An 18,318-nucleotide genomic window follows, 5' to 3' on the forward strand; every position below is an offset into this window, starting at 1 on the left:
CTTCCCCTTCCATCCCCCACCTCCCAAATCACCTGATGCGTAGTTCAGGGATCTTGGAATACTGATGGATGGATTATTTTCCTTGCTGTGAATCTTTGTTACAAAAATTTTCCCAAAACTTAAGAGACCAAGCAAAACAAAAGCTATGTATCCTTTCAGTGTCTAACATGACCTATCTGACTCTATGGGAATGCAACTGTGTCTGAGTATTATGTGCTATTGATTGGAGCTTAAACACAGTAAAGTTCGATATTAACTGACAGAGTACAGATGGTTTTTATCCAGAAGGGGTGAAAATAATTTGTGTCCAGCAGAGAAGGGAACTCTCAAGGTTGCGGTTTTATTGATCTGTTGACTAATTTTGTATCTAATTTAGCAATCGTATTCCAGCATTCTTTCTTTATAGTTTCACCAACTATTGTGGCATCACTTCCCTCTATCTGTCTTTGAACCAGTTTGGACATCTTGTCTACCTTCTTATTAATGAGTTGAATATATCCCTAACATGCTCATATTTGTATGAGAATTACATTTTTAGCTTTGTAAAAGTTGGAAGACCAATTTTCACTATTGTATCATGGCCTATATATTCATACTTAGCTGCAGAATGTGGAGAAGTTTAGGGTTTTCAGACAAAAACAACCAAAAAAAAAAAAAAAGGAAAAGCTTTTCCCCTCTGCAATCCCTATGGGTAACACTAGTCAGACCTCAAAATGTAGCTTCCACGGATCAGGCCCCTTATAACTCCACATACCTCCATCCTCAGGAAAACAATGCCACTTGGAGACCGTGGAGGTCTCCTGATCTGTGGAGCAGGGGAGGAGCACCAAATGTGGGGTGACCACTGGGTGGAGCCTGGCAGTGGGGCAGTGCAAGAATTCACCTGAGACAGAACAAGAGCTAGGAATTTATTGAATCTACTGCAAGGAAGCAGCTGGCAGGACAGCAAGGGAGTGACCGTCTGCTGTGAGACAGTGATGGGGGGCTATAGTTAAGGAGGAAGGTGAGGAGGTGTGGGAACATATGGAATTTTGCATTTTTGCTAACTCTGGGTGAAAGTTACGTATTGGTCAGCTAGGGCTTATGGATATTTTGAAGTGGGTCACCTAATGGGCCTATCTGTTTTCAGCCAAGGGGTGGCTTTGGGCCCTTCTACCTTACACATGTTTCCATGGTTCAAGTTGGTTGCCTAAAAGCAACCTCAACAGAATCCTTTGAAAGAATGTGATCGGCAGCTACCTCTCTGACTCCATCATAATAACATTGTTTTCATGTTCCTGTCCTCATTTTGTAAGAGCAGAGACACAAATGATTTGCTAGAAAAAAAAAAAATCCCCATGGCTTTCTTTCCTTTACTTGCCAAATGTCTTCTTCATCCAGGCTTTTATAGAATCTCCATGTAGTACAAAGTCTATAATTTGACAATAGAATTGCTGTTTCATTGAAGAGTTACAAATTCACAATTCTCATTTTCTTGAAGCCCAGATCATGTCTCATATCTTTGACTAATGAGCAGTCCCAACCACAACAAGCAACAATGATTCCAGCCCTAACTGACATCATGGTGACAGCCAAAGGCAGAAAGTACAGTGTGAGGTATTGAACAGGGAGACCTGAGTTCTAGTCTCACTTTGCATTTATCCAGTAGGTAACTCTGAAGAAGTGACATCATCACTCCATACCCTGTTTTTCTCCATCTGTAAATCAGAAGAGAAATGTAGTGTATGTCAAACACTGTGTTGGCCTCTGAGGAAACAAATATGAATATAAGTCTCATTTCCTGATTTTGAGGAGCTTAGAGTCTAATGCATAAAAAGCACAAAATAGAAAATTTCAAACTGAGATTGTCGTGAGTATAAAAAAGAATAAAAGAGCAACCATCCTAGGGAAGGCTAAGCTGGGTTTTAGAAGATGACAAGGAATTAACCAGTGAGGAAGGACATTCCAGGTGGAGGGGCCTGCATGGTCAGTAGCTTACGCACGTAAACTAGCATCTTACACACAAGGGTGCATCACTGTGAACACATCACTGACAATGAACCCCCAAATGGGAGGCTGAGTAACTTTGTTATGAACAAAGGAGACAGTGGACTGTGCAGGAGGCAGGAGAGAGAATAGCCGGTCACAATCTGCCCATCTCCATGCACACCTGGTCTTGTTGCCCATCTCTGTGCTGACATCATCACCCTTCCAGGTATGGAAATCAGAGATCCAAAGATATCCATGACACCTCCTTCACCCACCCCTCATATCCAGTCCATCATTAAGTGTTGCCAATTTTGTATGACCATCTGCATTTATTTTTTTTTCTTTAAAGATTTCATTTATTTGAGAGAGAGAGAGAGAACACAAACCAGCAGGAGCAGAGAAGGGACAGAAGGAGAGGGAGAAGTAGACTCCTCGCTGAGCAGGAGCCTCACGTGGAGCTCAATCCCGGAACCCTGAGATCATGACCTGAGCTGAAGGCAGATGCTTAACTGAATGAGCCACCCAGATGCCCCATGACCATCTGAATTTCTGTCACTTAAATTCAAGATAGAGTCATCTCTTTCCTGGGCTACAGTTGTATTTACTTCGGTCTACTTAACATTCCTTTCAATCTGTTTTCTCATTGCAGCCAAGATAATCTCAAAATGGTAATCCAGTCATACCCACCTACCTGGCACCCTGGTGCCTCCTCCACCCTCACCTCTGGCTTAAAGCCATCCAGTGCTTTCCTGATTGCCTCTCTCATCGCTTACCATGCCCCCCTTACTTTTGGGAGAGAGCAGTAGTCCTCTCCTCATGGTATCTCCTGCCACTGGTCCTATTGTTGCCTGGACTGTCTTCCTTCTTGTCTTCACTTAGCTGACCCCTTAATTCTTCAGATACTAGCTCAAGGGCCAGTTCACTGGGGAAGCCTTCCCTGACCTTCATGCCCAGCAGATTCTGTTATATACTTTCACAAGGCTTCGCATTTCTACTTCATAGCACATATCATAGTTGTAATTTTACATCTATTTGTTTACTCACTTCCCTTCATGAGTATGTAATACTTAAAGGCAGTGGCTGGGTCTGGTGTTGCTCACCTCCCAGCCCTACAGGTACATAATAGATAAGGGAAAGAGTGAGCCCATGAAGTCAGTAGTCAGGGGGCAAAGATTAGGGTCAACAGTGGCCACTGTCATGACAAGCCTTGTAAAACAATAGAGCCCATATAAAAGGATGTGGATCTTATTCTGTGGAGCCTCTGGATGGTTCCAAACTGAGGGATGAAATAGAGAGAAAGGCATTAGAGAGATGGTTCTAGGGCTCTGTGGAAAGTGATACAAGGTAGGGAATGCTGAGGCAGAGTCCCTGAAGTCGGCCTCATCGATAGTGACTTCCTACAACTCTCGTCTTTCTTATTCAAATCACATCTGACAGCTAACATCATTTTGGACTTCATTTCCTTGGTGGGTTAAAGACACTTATTGTGGTTAATACATAAAGTACAGTTTTTGTTGGTGAGTCACTGCTATGTAAAAACCACTATGGATTTTCATCACATTTTGAGAATAACCAGAATGATCTGACATGATATCAATCTGAAGCATCCTGGAGGCTTCCTCAAAGACGTCACGTTTCCGACCAGTGGAAATTGAGGTACCCAAACCCATGCCCTGGAAAGACATGTCGGGCATACTAAGACTCATAGTAGCTTCTGATAGGAGGCAGTGTGCTCTCATTCCTATCCTGCCTCCCCCTAGTGCTGAGTCAAGCTCTCATTTTCCTTTTATGACCCTAATCCTGTCTTTTTTTTTTTTTCAGAGATGATGATAATGTATGAAGTTCGATTCTAATCCTGTCTTTTGAACTTTTCATTCCCCCTTAAGAACTTGGACAGAGACTTGGCCTCAGTGCTTTCCACTTTAGACCAATTCATTCGATGGCCTCCTTGTTCCCCTTTGGGGCTAGCCGTTAGGGAAAGAATTCCTCTCCTCCCTCCAACTCTTGTGAGCAGTTGACATCAGAAAGAGCACCAGATTTATTGTTAGTCCTTCCCCTTTTGAGCTATAGGAACTTTGATAGGTTATTTGACGTGTCTGTCCTTCTATAGCTTTATTTTATAAAATGGGGATAATCATATCTACTTCTTAGAGTTGGTGTGAGAATCAGATAGGTGAATTCCTGCATTAGTTGGCATAGTGTCTGGCTTGTAGAAACCACTGGGTAAATGGTACTGGTGAGCGGGATCCTTCTCATCATCATCACTTAGGTCACACTGCAACCCTGTAAACTCGCTGCCATGATGCTCATTTCAGAGAATTGTGCAGAATTGTTGAAGGAAAATAGAACACCAAAAGGACAAGATTGGGATCCTAAGTTGGAGACCTCTTTTAAGAACAAGGTAGAAAAGAAGCAGGAATGGGAGTGAGTTAGGATGAGGCCAGATGGGTCCCAGTCACTGTGCCATTTGGGGGCAGAGCCTGAGGGTGTCCTACTGGCTTGGAGGAGCAGCAGGAGGGCTGACAGGTGGGAAGATGGTAACTGTCTTCACAGAGAATGAATTTCCCACATGATTTAATGTTGGGTTTCCTTTTGTGAAATTCTGGAGCTAAAAGTCTATTAGCTTTGGGAATTCAGGCTGGTGGTTTCCCCATCCCCAGAAGGATTTTGGAGTAGGTCTCTGTAATAACCTATATAATTGTAGCTCTTTCAGGATAAATGACAAAGATATTGGCAAATAATTTGTATACTCATAATTTTTTTTAAATCAAGAATCTTTTCCTCCAGTAGATGAGTTATTCCTTTGTTTTCAGGTGAAACTTTATTATTTTCTCTTCTCTGTACAATCTCTTTTCTCCTAGGAACATCACCCTGGCTGTAAGAGAATAATCAGATTATGCACTGAATCACAAGCTGCTACTAGGACTTCCCAAGGAAATCAATATAAGATTCTTTTCTCATTATGAAGGGAGCTTACCCAAAGAGAACAATTTATAGCAAAAGCCGCATTTTGCAAAACCATTTCTTGTCTCCCATTTGGGGCTGTTTCTGGGAGCTGTTGCTGAGTTCCTTGAGGTTTTCTCCCTGTCCTTTGATATCACATACTCAAATGAGTAGGAAAGAGGGAGCGAGGAGTGAATTGGACTCACTTGAGAAAATGAGGTGATGAAAAAAACAGCAAAAGAACAAAGAGGGGAATCTGTTTTTGTTTACAGAGGAAATGGGGGGGGGGGAATCAGTATGGACAGGGGTGGAGGGTGGAGGAATGGGGATTGTTTTGACAAGCTCAAAGAATTACGAGGATGCTTTATGGAACAGGTGTAGTCCAAGTCCCCCCATATTTGGTGAACCAGCAGAACCTCTCCAAAGTCCTTTTGCAGCTTGGACATGCTCAGGGCACATGGTATTGAGGCATAGTTGATTATGCTTCTCCAGGCTTCTGTGATCAAGTGCATTTAAGAAGCTAAATGAGTAAATGTTTCCTGAACTAACCTTTTATGAGACTTGGAGATGAAAAGGCTGAAGGAATACAGAAAAATTATGCTCACTTCAAACCTCCTAGCAGAGTCATGACATTTAGTAGAAAAGTAGTAAGGTATCCTGACGACCCAATCTCTGACCTTGTGTTAAATGTCACATATTGTAGATGGAAGTTCTACACAGGGGCAAGGTACTCAGCCACAAATGATAAGCAGTTTAGTTAATTGTGCACTTGCTTTGTAAACAAAACAAAACTAAAAACAAAAAGCATGGAGAAAGCAGTAGGGAAAAAACAAGCAAGATTTGGAGGGGAGGCTTCAGGCACTAACATTTTTTTCCTCTTCAGTGACTAATCCCCAGCTTATTCCAAAATTGCTCTTGAAGGAGTGTTGGAATGTGGGAAGAATAATCCCCTTTGTTGACATCTACTTCTCAGCTCCTTTTCCTCTCCTTCCCTCCTTCTGCCAGTAGAAGGAAATCTCGATAATCTCGATAATCTCGTGGACCACTATGCACAAATCTCGATAATCTCGTGGACCTGGCCCATGTGTATAGATGCTTTAGCTTTGACATAATCCTCATGACTGCTGGGTCACCTGTTCTCCCTTCTTGTCCTCATTCTGGTCAAGAACTATGAAGGGTCTTAGGTTTTATTCTCCCTGTGAGTGAGCTCATCAGTTGTCTGGCCATCCTTCTCTGGATGTGATGCTGGGAGAAGGCCTGTGCCTTCCAGGGCAGGGGTCAGGACTTTCTTACAGCACAATAGGTGGCCTGAGCTTCATGTCTGCAGCTGCCCCTCTTGTCCCTTCACCGGGGTGAGAGGCCAGCCCAGATGGATGCTGTGCACATAGTGGGTTTTATCGCAGCTGAGGAGTCCCAAGCTAAGGAAACATCAGCCCTTGAAAGGGGGTTGTGTGCAAACCTGTCGGCTTGTGCCCCAGAGGGAGCCATTATCCCTTCCATTCTGGACAGCAAATAAATCCATCCTCTTTCCTGGAGGGGAACACCGTCTCTGTCCTCCAAGTCTATTTCTACACAACATCCTTGGAAAGATACAAAAGCTGTCGGGGCCTTTTCTCAGAAGATGTGAAGAAACCCGAGAGATCCTTGTGGAGCTGCCTCCCAGCAGTTCCTACCACAGGCACCAGAATTATTATTACAGATGGGCTTTGCTTTCTTCTTACACTTCTGACCCCTTGCCTTCCTCTTCTCTAATCCGCAGGAGATCCTGCCTCTTTACTGACTCACCACAAAACCTCCAACCCATATGCACTTTTGTCTGGCTCAGTAGATGTATTCTTCACCTTTGCCCCATTCCATGAGGGGTGCTGTGCTGTGTCAGGTTGGTGTGTCTACCTGCTGTGTGCCAGGCTCCTTGCAGTGCCAGAGAGAAGTAGGGGGAAAAAAACCTCAGTCCTCGTTCTGAAAAAGCATGCAATTTGATCATTTTAACCTAGGGCAGCAAGTGCTGTGAGCCAGGCCTGCTCGAGATAAACTGGCGGGAACCTAATCCTAATCCAGATGAGGTCAGGGAAGGTCTTCCTGGAGATGCTCAGAGTGAGTCTGAAAGAATGAACGGATGTTGAATAGGTTATAGGGGTAAGAGAGGGGAGAAAGGAGCAGCTTGAAGAAAGCAAGGTAAAGGGGCGCCTGGGTGGCTCAGTCGGTTAAGCATCTGACTCTTGGTTTCTGCTCAGGTCACAATCTCAGGGTCATGGGATCAAGCTCTGCATCAGGCTCTGTGCACAGCAGAGAGTCTGCTTGAGATTCTCTCCGTTTGTCTCTCCTTCCCCTTCTGCCCCTCTCCCCACAAACTCTCTCTCTAAAATAAAGAAAATCTTGAAAAAAAAAAAAAAGCAAAGTAAAAAGAGTATTGTATATGGCCTGTGGGGGGTAATATCAGCCATTTGAATGTTGCCAGAGCATAAACTGCAAGGTTGCAGATGAAGGGAGAGGTCCTCCTTCCTGGAGGTCAGACTTCGGAGGGTCTTGAGCTGTCGGTCGTGATATGGGCAGGCTTGGGTTTTGACTGGATCAGCCTGGCAAGAGCATGGAGGATTTAAGAAGAAGGAAGAAAGGAGAACAGTTAAGAGGTGATGCAAGCATGAACTGAGGTATAAAATGATGAGAGGTTGGGAGTAGAGATGGAGGGGGAAGTAGACTTAGCAGCACATGAGGACAGCTGGGGATGCAAGATGTGGAGGCAGAGAGACCAACAGGAGGACACTGGTGTTTCTAGATTAGACCGCTTAGCTGACGGTGGTTCAGCTAAGAGGAAGCAGGAAGAATGGCAGGTCAATATTGTAGAGGGAGGACTTTGGGGATGCTGAGTTGGGGGCTCCTGTGGGGCCATTTAGAGGGTGCCCATCAAGGGACTTGGGTGCATGAGTTTGCGCTCTAGGAGAACTTTGGAATGAGATACAGATTTGAGAGTCAGCAGCATATAGATGATGTCCCCCCAGCCTGACTGGGTTTGAGAGTGAGCTAAGTGAGGAGCCAAAAAAAAAAAAAAAAAAAAAAAGACAGAAGAATAGCCTGTAGAGGAGCCTGAGAAGTGGTCAGAGAGCAGGAGGAGGATGAGAGCTAGCTGGGTGTCTCGGAAGTGGAGGGTCTCTTCCTGTGTTTGTCTCCTCCCCAGGGGTGGGAGTGTGACCTGGGGGAGTAAGAAATAAGCAATAATCATCCTTTGGCTAATGGTTAAATCTTTCCAGCTATTCAAGCCCTAAGTCTAGAGAAGTCTTCGACAGTTTGGAAACTACCTGTCTCAGACTAGTAGCTGCGAACCTGGAATCAAAGCCTAACCTTGCCCACATCTGCTGTGTGACTCGGCTAAGGTAGTGCCCCTCTCTGACCTAGATTTCCTCATTGGAAGTGAGAAGATTGGATTCATAATACCTAGGACCCTTCAGGGAAATGGGCTCTTAGAAATAATGGGAAAATTGGAGGCAGAGTTCATGCTGCAACATCTGGAAAATGACTCTGCTCTCCCCACGATGATGAAGATGTGTCCTTGCTGACACGGAGTTTGGCTCAGGTACTGGGAGGTGTGGAAGTTTGCAAACATTCACTCTTCTTTAAACAAACATTCATGGATTGGTATGTAAGTCTTACAAAATAGTGAGTCCAGCCAATGCTGAAACAAAAATTGAGCTTCTCGGATCTGCTGGCATCCCATCCTGACCCGTGGGCCTCTACCAGGGACTTTGTGAACCAAAGGAGAACATTCCAAAATGGGGCCCCTCTGCTTTGGCCTTGTGGTCCCCTTCACTCTAGTAAGTGGTTATATGTATGGCTACTTAAACAAGGAACTTAACTGACCCTTCGTGTGGGTGTGTGAGCATGTTAAGTGTAACGGGTATGTGAGTGTGTGTGTGGAGGGGCTTTTCCTACCCACTACAACCCGCCTGAAAGACTGTGGGTTCCCTTTGATTCAAAACTATGGAATTTCAGGTAAAATTAAGAAGCATGGAACCCACATAGAATCTGAATTCTATAGAGTCTGAACCCACAGAGGACTTAAAAGTGCACTGTAAGATTTTCTCTTGCAACCCTCAAGCCTTAATTTGGACCAGTTATTATTTTTAAGATATTTTAAAAATATTTTTGTTTTGAAATAGTTACAGACTCACATGCAGTTGGAAGAAACAGTGCAGGGAACTCCCTTATGCCCTTCACCCATTTTCTCCTCATGATCATACCTAGCATAACTGTAAAACAATATCATAACCGAAAAGTTAGTATTTGTACAAATCCTTACCTTATTCAGATTTCATCAGTTTTACCAGCACTGGTGAGTGTGTGTACATTTTTTTTCTCTGCAGTTTTAACCCATGTAGATTTATGTGACTATTGCCACAATACAGAACGGTTTCATCACAAAGTCTGTACCTCCTTTCTACCAACCTAACTCCTGGAAAGCCCCAGTCTGTTCTCTATGTCTATAATTGTGTCATTTCAGGAATGTTCTACAGATGGAATTATAGAGTATGTAACCTCTTGAGATTGGATTTTTTTTCATCCAGTTTAATTCCTTCAAGATATATCCAAATTGTGTGTCTCCAAGCCTTTGTTCCATTGTAGTGCTGAGTAGCATTCGCAGTATTTACCGGCTTGTTTAACCATTCACTCACTGAGGGATATTTGGGTTGTTCCAGGGTTTTGCTGTTATGAGCAAAGTTCTTTAAACATTCTACTATAGGCCTTGTGTGAACACAGGTCTTCATTTCTCTGGGATAAATGTCAAGAGATGCAACTGCTGGGTCATATGGCTGTTGCATGTTTCATATTTTAAAGAAACTATCAAGCTGCTTTCCATAGTGGCTGTACCATTTTGCATTCTCAGCAACAGTGTTACTGGTGACCAACTTTACCACATCCCTGGGTGCTGCTGCTGCCTTTAATTGCATTCGTTCTGCTAGGCCTGCAGGAGTATCTCATTGCAGCCTTAACTTGCCATTCCCTGATGGTTAAGGACGTTGAACATCTTTTCCTGTGCTTGTTGGTCATCTGTACATCCTCCTCACTGAGGTGAAACTTCATGTTTGCTTGTTTTCTCATTGTTGTCTTTTTATTGTTGAGTTTTGAGAGATCTTTGTGTATTCTGGGTCTGAGTACTTTGCCTTACAAAGATTTCCCTCCATGCTAGAGCTCATCTTTTCATTGTCTTGGAAGGTTTCTCTCAGAGGAAAAGTCTTTAATTTTGAAGGAGGTCCAGTTTTTCAGTCTCCTCTTGTATGAATCGGTGTCCTTACTGTCAAGTCTGTGAACTCCTTGCCCAATATTTTCTCCTATGATTTTTTATTCTAAAAGTTTCATAGTTTGGGGGGCACCTGGGTGGCTCAGTTGGTTAAGCATCTGCCTTTGGCTCAAGTCGTGATCTCAGGATCCTGGGATTGAGCCCCAAGTAGGGCTCCCTGCCCAGCTGAAAGCTGCTTCTCCCTGTCCCTCTGCCTCTCCCCTGCTCGTGCACATTCTCTCTCTCTCTCTCTCTCTCTCTCTCTCTCTCTCTCTCTCGTAAATAAATAAAATATTTAAAAAATGGTATATTTTTACATTTAGGTCTGTGATCCATCCTGAGTCAGTACTTGCGCAAGGTGTGAAGTTTAGATTGAGGCTCTTGTCTTTCATCAGCATTTTGCAGTTTTCCCAATACAGATCCTGCACCTGTTCCATTAGGCGTATGCCTAAGGATTTCTTTCTCTTTAGAATAATTCCAGTTGGTATTATTTTTTAATTAATGAGTATTCCCTCAGAGACTTCCTTGCTCACACACACAAAACAACAAAAGCCCACAACTAAATAAACAAAGAAATGTAGGGTTGAAAACAGACCTCAAAGCAATCCAATCATAGTTGATGCTCTGTTGAATAATCTGCCATCCAGTGTGAAGGAGCTGTAACCCAGGGGGGCTCCTAATGAGGCTGGCCACCCGCTGGGAGCACGCTTCACTGAGGAGCACTTGTTCTTGGAGCCTTTGACTTGATATCTGACCCAAATCACCTGCAGCTAGTTTTTCACTTCTCTGAGGTTTAATTCCTTCTTATTCTAAAATGAACATAAATAACCACGCTTGCTTTAGAAATAATGCCAAGAAGATGGAATTAGATCAAATGAAAGAATATATGTCAAAGTGTTGGGCATATAGTAAATGATCAAGAAATAATTCCTTCCTCCCTTTTTATTTCCTTCTCTTTCCTTCCTTTCCCTTCCTTTCTCTTTCCTTCCATCCCTGCTTTATGCCACCTTACTGCTTCTCTGTGGTGGGCAGGGGCGTTGCCTCTGGTAGGGTTGTTACTCTACCCTGGCTTGACGAGATGACTAGGAGGCTGACCCCTGTGCCCAGCTAGTCCACTACAACTCCTTCTCCTCCTCCAGACAGCATTCTGCTGGATATTGGAACAGTGAGGATTAGTAAATAGTGAAGTCTGTTTCTTCTATTTAAAATCATAATGCTAAGCAGTTCGGTGAATTTTCATGAGTGATGATGAGCCACCTTTCTGTGTTTTTGTAAAAGGCAGGTTGTCTGGGATCCCTGGGTGGCTCAGCAGTTTAGTGCCTGCCTTTGGCCCAGGGTGTGATCCTGGAGTCCTGGGATTGAGTCCCACGTTGGGCTCCCTGCGTGGAGCCTGCTTCTCCCTCTGCCTGTGTCTCTGCCTCTCTCTCTCTCTCTCTCTCTCTCTCTGTGTGTGTGTGTCTCTCATGAATAAATAAAATCTTTTTTTTAAAAAAAAAGGCAGTTGTCTATGGTGGCTAATTGGCCTGGGTGGGGGCAGACCTGGAAATGCCTTTAACAAGCAATTGAAGCCTCTCAGGTCTTATTTGCTTTGGCTGTGGGCCTTAGCAGAACACAGAATGGTACAGAAGCAAGTTCATAGTTTCACATAGAGATTGTCCTGAACTCCTTGGACTGAGGCCGGAGTGGTAGACTTAGATTAGCGTAGGCCAGTGGAGGTAGTTATTCTCCAGGTAGAACCCACCCTGTGTGAGGGACAGCTCCACAGAGAGACCCAAAGAAATAGGCCAAGTGAAAGGGATGTCTCCTTCAGAAATTCAAATGAAGCTGGAGGCCCTCCTAGAATGGGAGCCCCCTCCTCCTCCTTTTGACAAGTGTTCATCCAGTTAATTTGGAACAAGTCCTCTCCTCCCATCCCCAGTAGTCACCAAGTGGGTGACTCAGAAGCCCTGGAAGTTGCAGGCTGGGGGCACCCCCTTCAGCATCCTAATTGTTGTCAGATAGCCAGTGATCCTAACGGGTTAGAAGCCTGGAGAGATTATGTCATCCTCTGCCCTTCACCCACAAATGTGAGACCAAAATGGAAACCAAAGGGCAAGGAAACATTGAGTGCAACCCCAGCCTCGTAGGAGTTCTCATGTAAGGAAGAACCTTGTTGTTGAAAATCTTTTTTTTTTTTTTGCATTAGAAATAAAAATGCCTCTTTACTAGCTTAGGAAGCAGAAAGCTGCTAGAGATGGAACTTCAAACAGCTCTTGGTCTTGGCCAGTGTATTTTTCATTTTTCTTCAAGGACTATTTGCTGCAGTGAAAATTGATGTCCTGCACTCTGCCCTTCAGGTTCTTTTAATAAATGTCATGAGAGTAATGGTGTTGAGAGCAGGGAGTAAGTTGGCCTTTGCCAAACTTTGGCCAAATGGATGTCTGAGGTGCCCACCCAGAGCTCATCCTGCTGGGCTGCTTCCAGGGACTTATGTGATGAGCTCTGAGCACAGGAAACTCACCCGTGCCCGTCTTCCTCTTCTTTCTCTAGCAAGGATTGAAAATAGTTCACAATGCGGAGAAGACCCTGTCCAGCTTCTGTAAGTGGCAGAAGAGCATCAATCCGAAGAGTGACCTCAACCCTGCCCATCATGATGTGGCTGTCCTCCTCACCAGGTACCCCGGGACTACATGGAAGCCAGGGGCTGCAAGGCACAGGGGCGGGCCGGTCAAAGAGTTATCAGGTATTCAAACTGATGCAAGTCTCCTACTCTTTGCTGCTCTCCGTCTTTTTTTTTTTTTTTTAACGATTTTGTTTATTTACTCATGAGAAACAAAGAGACAGGCAGAGACACAGGCGGAGGGAGAAGCAGGCTGCATGCAGGGAGCCCGACATGGGACTCGATCCCAGGTCTCCAGGATCAGGGCCTGGGCTGAAGGTGGCACTAAACCGCTGAGCCACCCGGGCTGCCCGCTCTTGGTCATTTAAAAAGGCAGCTTCTATGATTCAGACAACTCCTGAAGCCCATACCAGTGAGGGGGCAGTTAGTACACATGTGGAGCAAAACTCTCCATGTTACTAAACTGCATCTGCTGGCAAAATGCAGGCCTTTTTCCTATCCCAATGATGATTTCATCTTTAAAATTGGCTTTTTCATGCAGCTCTGTAAACAATCAGGAAGATTGTTTGCAGATCCTCATTAAAGACTCTGGTAACTCTTAAGCATGGGGTTTCTGATCCTTTGATTTGTTTTTAAATTTTTTTTCTCCAGTTTAGAAACATGAAACTATCTCTACAGAAGTCAGTCCTCCTTGTAACCCATCCCTGACTGGTATTGAGAACAGAATATAGGCAGCAGCCCACCCCCCAACCCTGACCACTGAATAGGCAAAGGTGTTTCGTTACACTTGTCTCCCTTCACCCTCATGAAGATAATATTTTGTTCTGACTACAAATAGACCCTATGGCACTAGTAAAAACCATCAACTTTCTAGGCCTCATAGCTATGAAAGGCTAATAAACTTTTCTGATCAACTCAGGCTCTTGGAGGCTATGTTTTCTCATTGATTCAATAAATGAATCAGTATTAATTGAATACCTGCTATGTATCAGACAGTAGTTTAATTTAGACAAATGAAATTCTTTCATTCATAGGGGAGGTAAGTTCTCATGGGGCACTCCTGTGCAGATTTGGAAACATCAAGAAATCCAGGGATATGTAATAGAAGAGGCTGCTTGACCTGGCCTTTCAGCCACAGAGAGCTTCATGCACTAGAAGGCTCTGTGTGTTTGTCTTCCCCGGGGAGAATAGGCTGCCCCTGAACATTTTGGCCTGTCATCTGTCCCTTTGGTATCCCAGTGCATGGGATGCCTGCAAAGGATGATAACCAGCCTTCATTCCAGACAACAGAATCACTCTTTGGAATGAGAGTATCAAAACTTTGATTGAATGCAGACAATCTCCAAAGGAAGTCTGTGACACAAACCTATAACATTAGGTTCGTATTAGGACCTGTGACATTAGTAGCTCCACTGGGAGGTAGGTTGCTGTGAGTGTGGAATGTAAGCACAGGGGTTCTGGGGAGCCAGCAAGCAGGCAGGAAACACTGAGATCCTGGGCAATAAGCCACAGAGAGACTTCAGTCCAGGCAGGATATATCTATAGGGAAGAACCCCAGATCTGGGACCTCCATTGGAAGCTGCATCAGCTCCATCTCTTTTCTGAAAACAGAAATCGTTTCTTCTGTCATTCTCACATGAAGAAAGGGGTGAGTTGATGATAGCTGGCATTTGTGGAGTGTTTTATGTAGCACTGTGCTACATTTATTAGAATAGTCATTAATCTCCACAACAATCCTGCTAGCTGACTGCTATCAATCATTCCTATTTTAAGATGGAAAAACTGAGGCTTGGTTATGTCACTTGCCCCAAATCTCATTGCTGTTCAGGTACACCTGGGACTTAAATCCAGGCAACTGGGCCCTAATAGTTATACTCTCAACTAATACCCATAAGCATATGAAAGATCTGTTCTTTTATTATTATAATTATTCTCTTATTATAACTTTTCTCCCTTGGAACAAAAGTCTGGTTTCAGTGTATGATGAAACTCACCAACTCCTAAACAGTGGGAGGTATTTCAAATTCTAAAACAGGATTTCTCACCCTTGGTATAACTGACATTTTGGGTTGCTTAATTCTTTCCTTTGAAGGGCTATCCCATGCATGGACATATATTTAATCTATCCACAAGATGCCAATAGTACCCTTCTTCAAGTGTGATAACCAAAAGCTGTCTCCAGAGATGGCCAGATATCCTCTAAGAATGGGTGGGAAGCAAAGAAAAACCCTGTTGAGAACCTCTGGTCTGAAAAAAACAGGCAAGACCAGGGAGGGAAGTGTATGACTTGCCCCTGGAGGACTGGGTTGAGATCCATGTCAAAAGGGATCTCTGCAGAATTGCATTGAGGGAAAGGTGGATTTGTCTTGAACATGCCTCTTGAAGTGGGACTTGTACCCGCATGCCACGGCATGTTTTCTCTTTCACTACTCCCAGTGCATGCTAGAGGTAGAGCTAATCTGCTTTGGAGAGCAGAAGCTCTTGGCCTGGAAGACTCATATTCCTACATTTCTCTTATTACCACCTTTTTTCCACTGTAGTGCTAGATACTTAGTAGGCACTCAGTAGACAATGATTTAATGGACCTGATTCCTTTCCTATCAGAATGAGAAATCCAGTGAGTAAGCAGTAGACACTAATCATCTCTTCTCAGCAGCTCTATACAGGCCTGTACTTTTTTTTAAAAAAAGGAGCTAGTGACAAGTACATTTGTAATAGGGGTGGAAAAGTGTTTGGCTGGTCCTCTGACAGACCAAGCAATTATTTAGAATGATTGGGCTGTATGATTCAATCTAGCTCTCCAATACAAAACCACCCAACAACTATTGCTATTAGAATGGAGATTAAATCAGTTGGCATGTCCCGAGATGGGAGCTGCCTCTCTTTCCTACCCTATTGTCCCAGTAATTGTCTCCTGCAGAACTGAGGACTCACAGGATTTTTCAGAGCCTGGGTCTTTTCCATGGCCCAGTGGAAACAAAAAACAGACCATTCATTGCCAGGAATGGTACCCACACAAGCCCAATGAGTTGAAGGTCTATAGCTAACTGAAGCTCAGAACCTTATTGGCATTTGTGCAGCTATTCTTGGCAAAGAGTTCTTCTTGAATTGAAGAAAACCATAGGACTAGTTAACTCTTGTCAATGACTGAAATAATTCCTACAAAGATACGGGAGCACATTTTTACATTTAAAGACTATAATCAAATTTTTTAAGATGCTAGGAGTCTTTATTTGTATATGCATTCCCTCCCTTATGCCATCTTGTTTGGGTAAAGGGACTGGAAAGACCACTGATTTGAGCTCTGGGTGGATTAATGAGACCAATTGCCTTTTTCGTGAATAAGCAAAAGTTCTCAGATGAATTTTGAGCACAGACCTCAGAACGACCAAAAAAGGGGTTTCATGTTTGAAACCATTCAGCCACTACTGGTTGTCCTTTCTTTACCTAAAAGTTCAAATAATCTCAAATTTTCAATTAAATCCTTCTCTTTTGGGCAAAACAATGTAATTTGGCCTCCTGAGATTAAAGGCAAAAAGCAGCTCAACTCAAAATAAAACATTTGTCATATCTTCCTTTATTGTTTAGGTGTTTGTAAGATTCAGCAATTAAGAGGTAAAATCAAAATTAAGAATTCAGAATTGCAACCTATATTTATGTGGACTTTTAAAAACAATATTAATTATGCTCCCCAGCCCACATTGAATGTGAATTAATACCAAGATTTTTTCCAGGATTTTTTTCAGATGTTTCTTTGGAAGCCTATGCATCTCTGTTCTCTGCTTTCAGAAAAGACATCTGTGCTGGTGTCAATCGCCCCTGTGAGACTCTAGGTCTGTCCCACCTGTCAGGAATGTGCCAGCCTCACCGGAGTTGTAACATCAATGAAGACTCTGGACTCCCTCTGGCTTTCACAATTGCCCATGAGCTCGGACACAGGTAAAGGGTGGAGGAAACTGATATCTCCTTGCCATGTTCACATACTATGTCAGTAGAGAGAGGGGAAAGCACCCTACATGGGGAATCAGGAGACAGGTGCATTGTGTCTTGACTCACCTTCCTAAACCTCTGCTACCTCATCTGTAAAGTGAGGATAATCACATACATCAAAAATTTCAGGTCTTTTGTTCCCTGACCGCATGTACCCATCTATAAGACAGAATCAAAGAGGCTACTACAATTTTCTGGATTAGAATGAGTTGAGAACAAACAAAGACATAAGCTTTAACTCACTTGATTAATTCAGAAGTAACAATTCCTGTTTAGTTATTATGGAATAGTAATAATATTAATGTCACCAAAAAGTCACAAACATTAACATTTTTGCACCTTTACGTCATATACTTTGTCTTGTGTCATTGAATCCTCTCAACAATCTTGTGAAATAGATACTATTGTTAATCCCACTTTACTTAAATGGATTACAGGAACATATTGAATAAAGCAGAAATTTAAAACTACAATAAATGGGAAAAGACCATCAAGCAAAGGTCAGTTAACAGGAGGTGCAATTTGTCTCAAAAATGTGTGAATTTGATTGGATAAGTTCACGAAAAGCAGGTTGCAGTGAAGAGATAATGAGGTTTCTGGATTTTCCAAGTAAAGAGAAAAGATGTTAGCTTATTTGTAACTTAATTTGTTGATATATACACTAACCACAAATAAGAGAAGATCATGCTAACTAGGGAGCCATGTGAATGACTCAGCTATACCCCTTCCCTGTTATATAGCCACCAGTCTGGGTCTCCTCCTTTGAAGGAAGGAAGCAGAACCCTGTGGCATTCTTTGAGTGTGCAGCCTGAAAAGAAGAGGGATTGGGAAGAGCCATGGAGACTGGATATTCCAAACTAGAACAAATAAGCTCATAAGGTACAATATAATCATACAAAATCAATCACATTTTTATAAACTAGCAATAAGCAGGTGAACACTGAAATGAAAAATGTAGTACCTTTCATGATGACTCCAAAGTATGATGAAATATTTACATATAATTATTATATACTTTTAAATCTAACAAAAGTGTACAGGACATACTGTAGGCTCTAAATTACACAACACTGAGAAAAGAATCAGAGATTTAAATAAATGGAGAAACATACTATGTTCATGAATTGGAAGACTCAACAATGGTAAAAATGGAATTCTCCTGCAATAAATATATAGGCTTAATGATATTTCTACCAAAATTCCAGCAAGATTCTTTTTGAAATATAGACAAACTATTCTAAAATGTATATAGAAAGTCAAAGGAACTAGAGTAAGCTTTCCAGACAATTTGAAAAAGAATAATGGAAAGAATCAGTCTATGATATTTCAAAATACGACCTTCAGTAATCAAGATTGTGTGGTTTGGGTGGAGGGAAAGACATGAAGATCAATGGAATCAACCAGAGAATGCAAAAATAGTGCAAAACAAATATATCCAACTGATTTCTTGACAAAAATATGGAAGCAATTCAATAGGGGAAAGATAGCCTGTTCAGGAAAGGGTCCTGAAGCAATTGGACATCCATAGGCAAAAATTTTAAATATA

The 18,318-nt window shown here is 42.8% G+C and overlaps 1 protein-coding gene across 1 annotated transcript in view; it reads left to right on the forward strand.

The window, feature by feature from the left end:
- ADAMTS12 (ADAM metallopeptidase with thrombospondin type 1 motif 12) overlaps window positions 1–18,318 on the forward strand; it is a 295,838-nt gene that overhangs the window by 171,737 nt on the left and 105,783 nt on the right. Inside the window, exons 6-7 of the mRNA XM_072757296.1 lie at window positions 12,713–12,837; window positions 16,572–16,721. Coding sequence (XP_072613397.1) covers window positions 12,713–12,837; window positions 16,572–16,721 — 275 coding nt within the window. The remainder of the gene's footprint in view (window positions 1–12,712; window positions 12,838–16,571; window positions 16,722–18,318) is intronic.

This window comes from Vulpes vulpes, chromosome 4, assembly GCF_048418805.1.
Source record: "Vulpes vulpes isolate BD-2025 chromosome 4, VulVul3, whole genome shotgun sequence".
NCBI lineage: Eukaryota > Metazoa > Chordata > Mammalia > Carnivora > Canidae > Vulpes > Vulpes vulpes.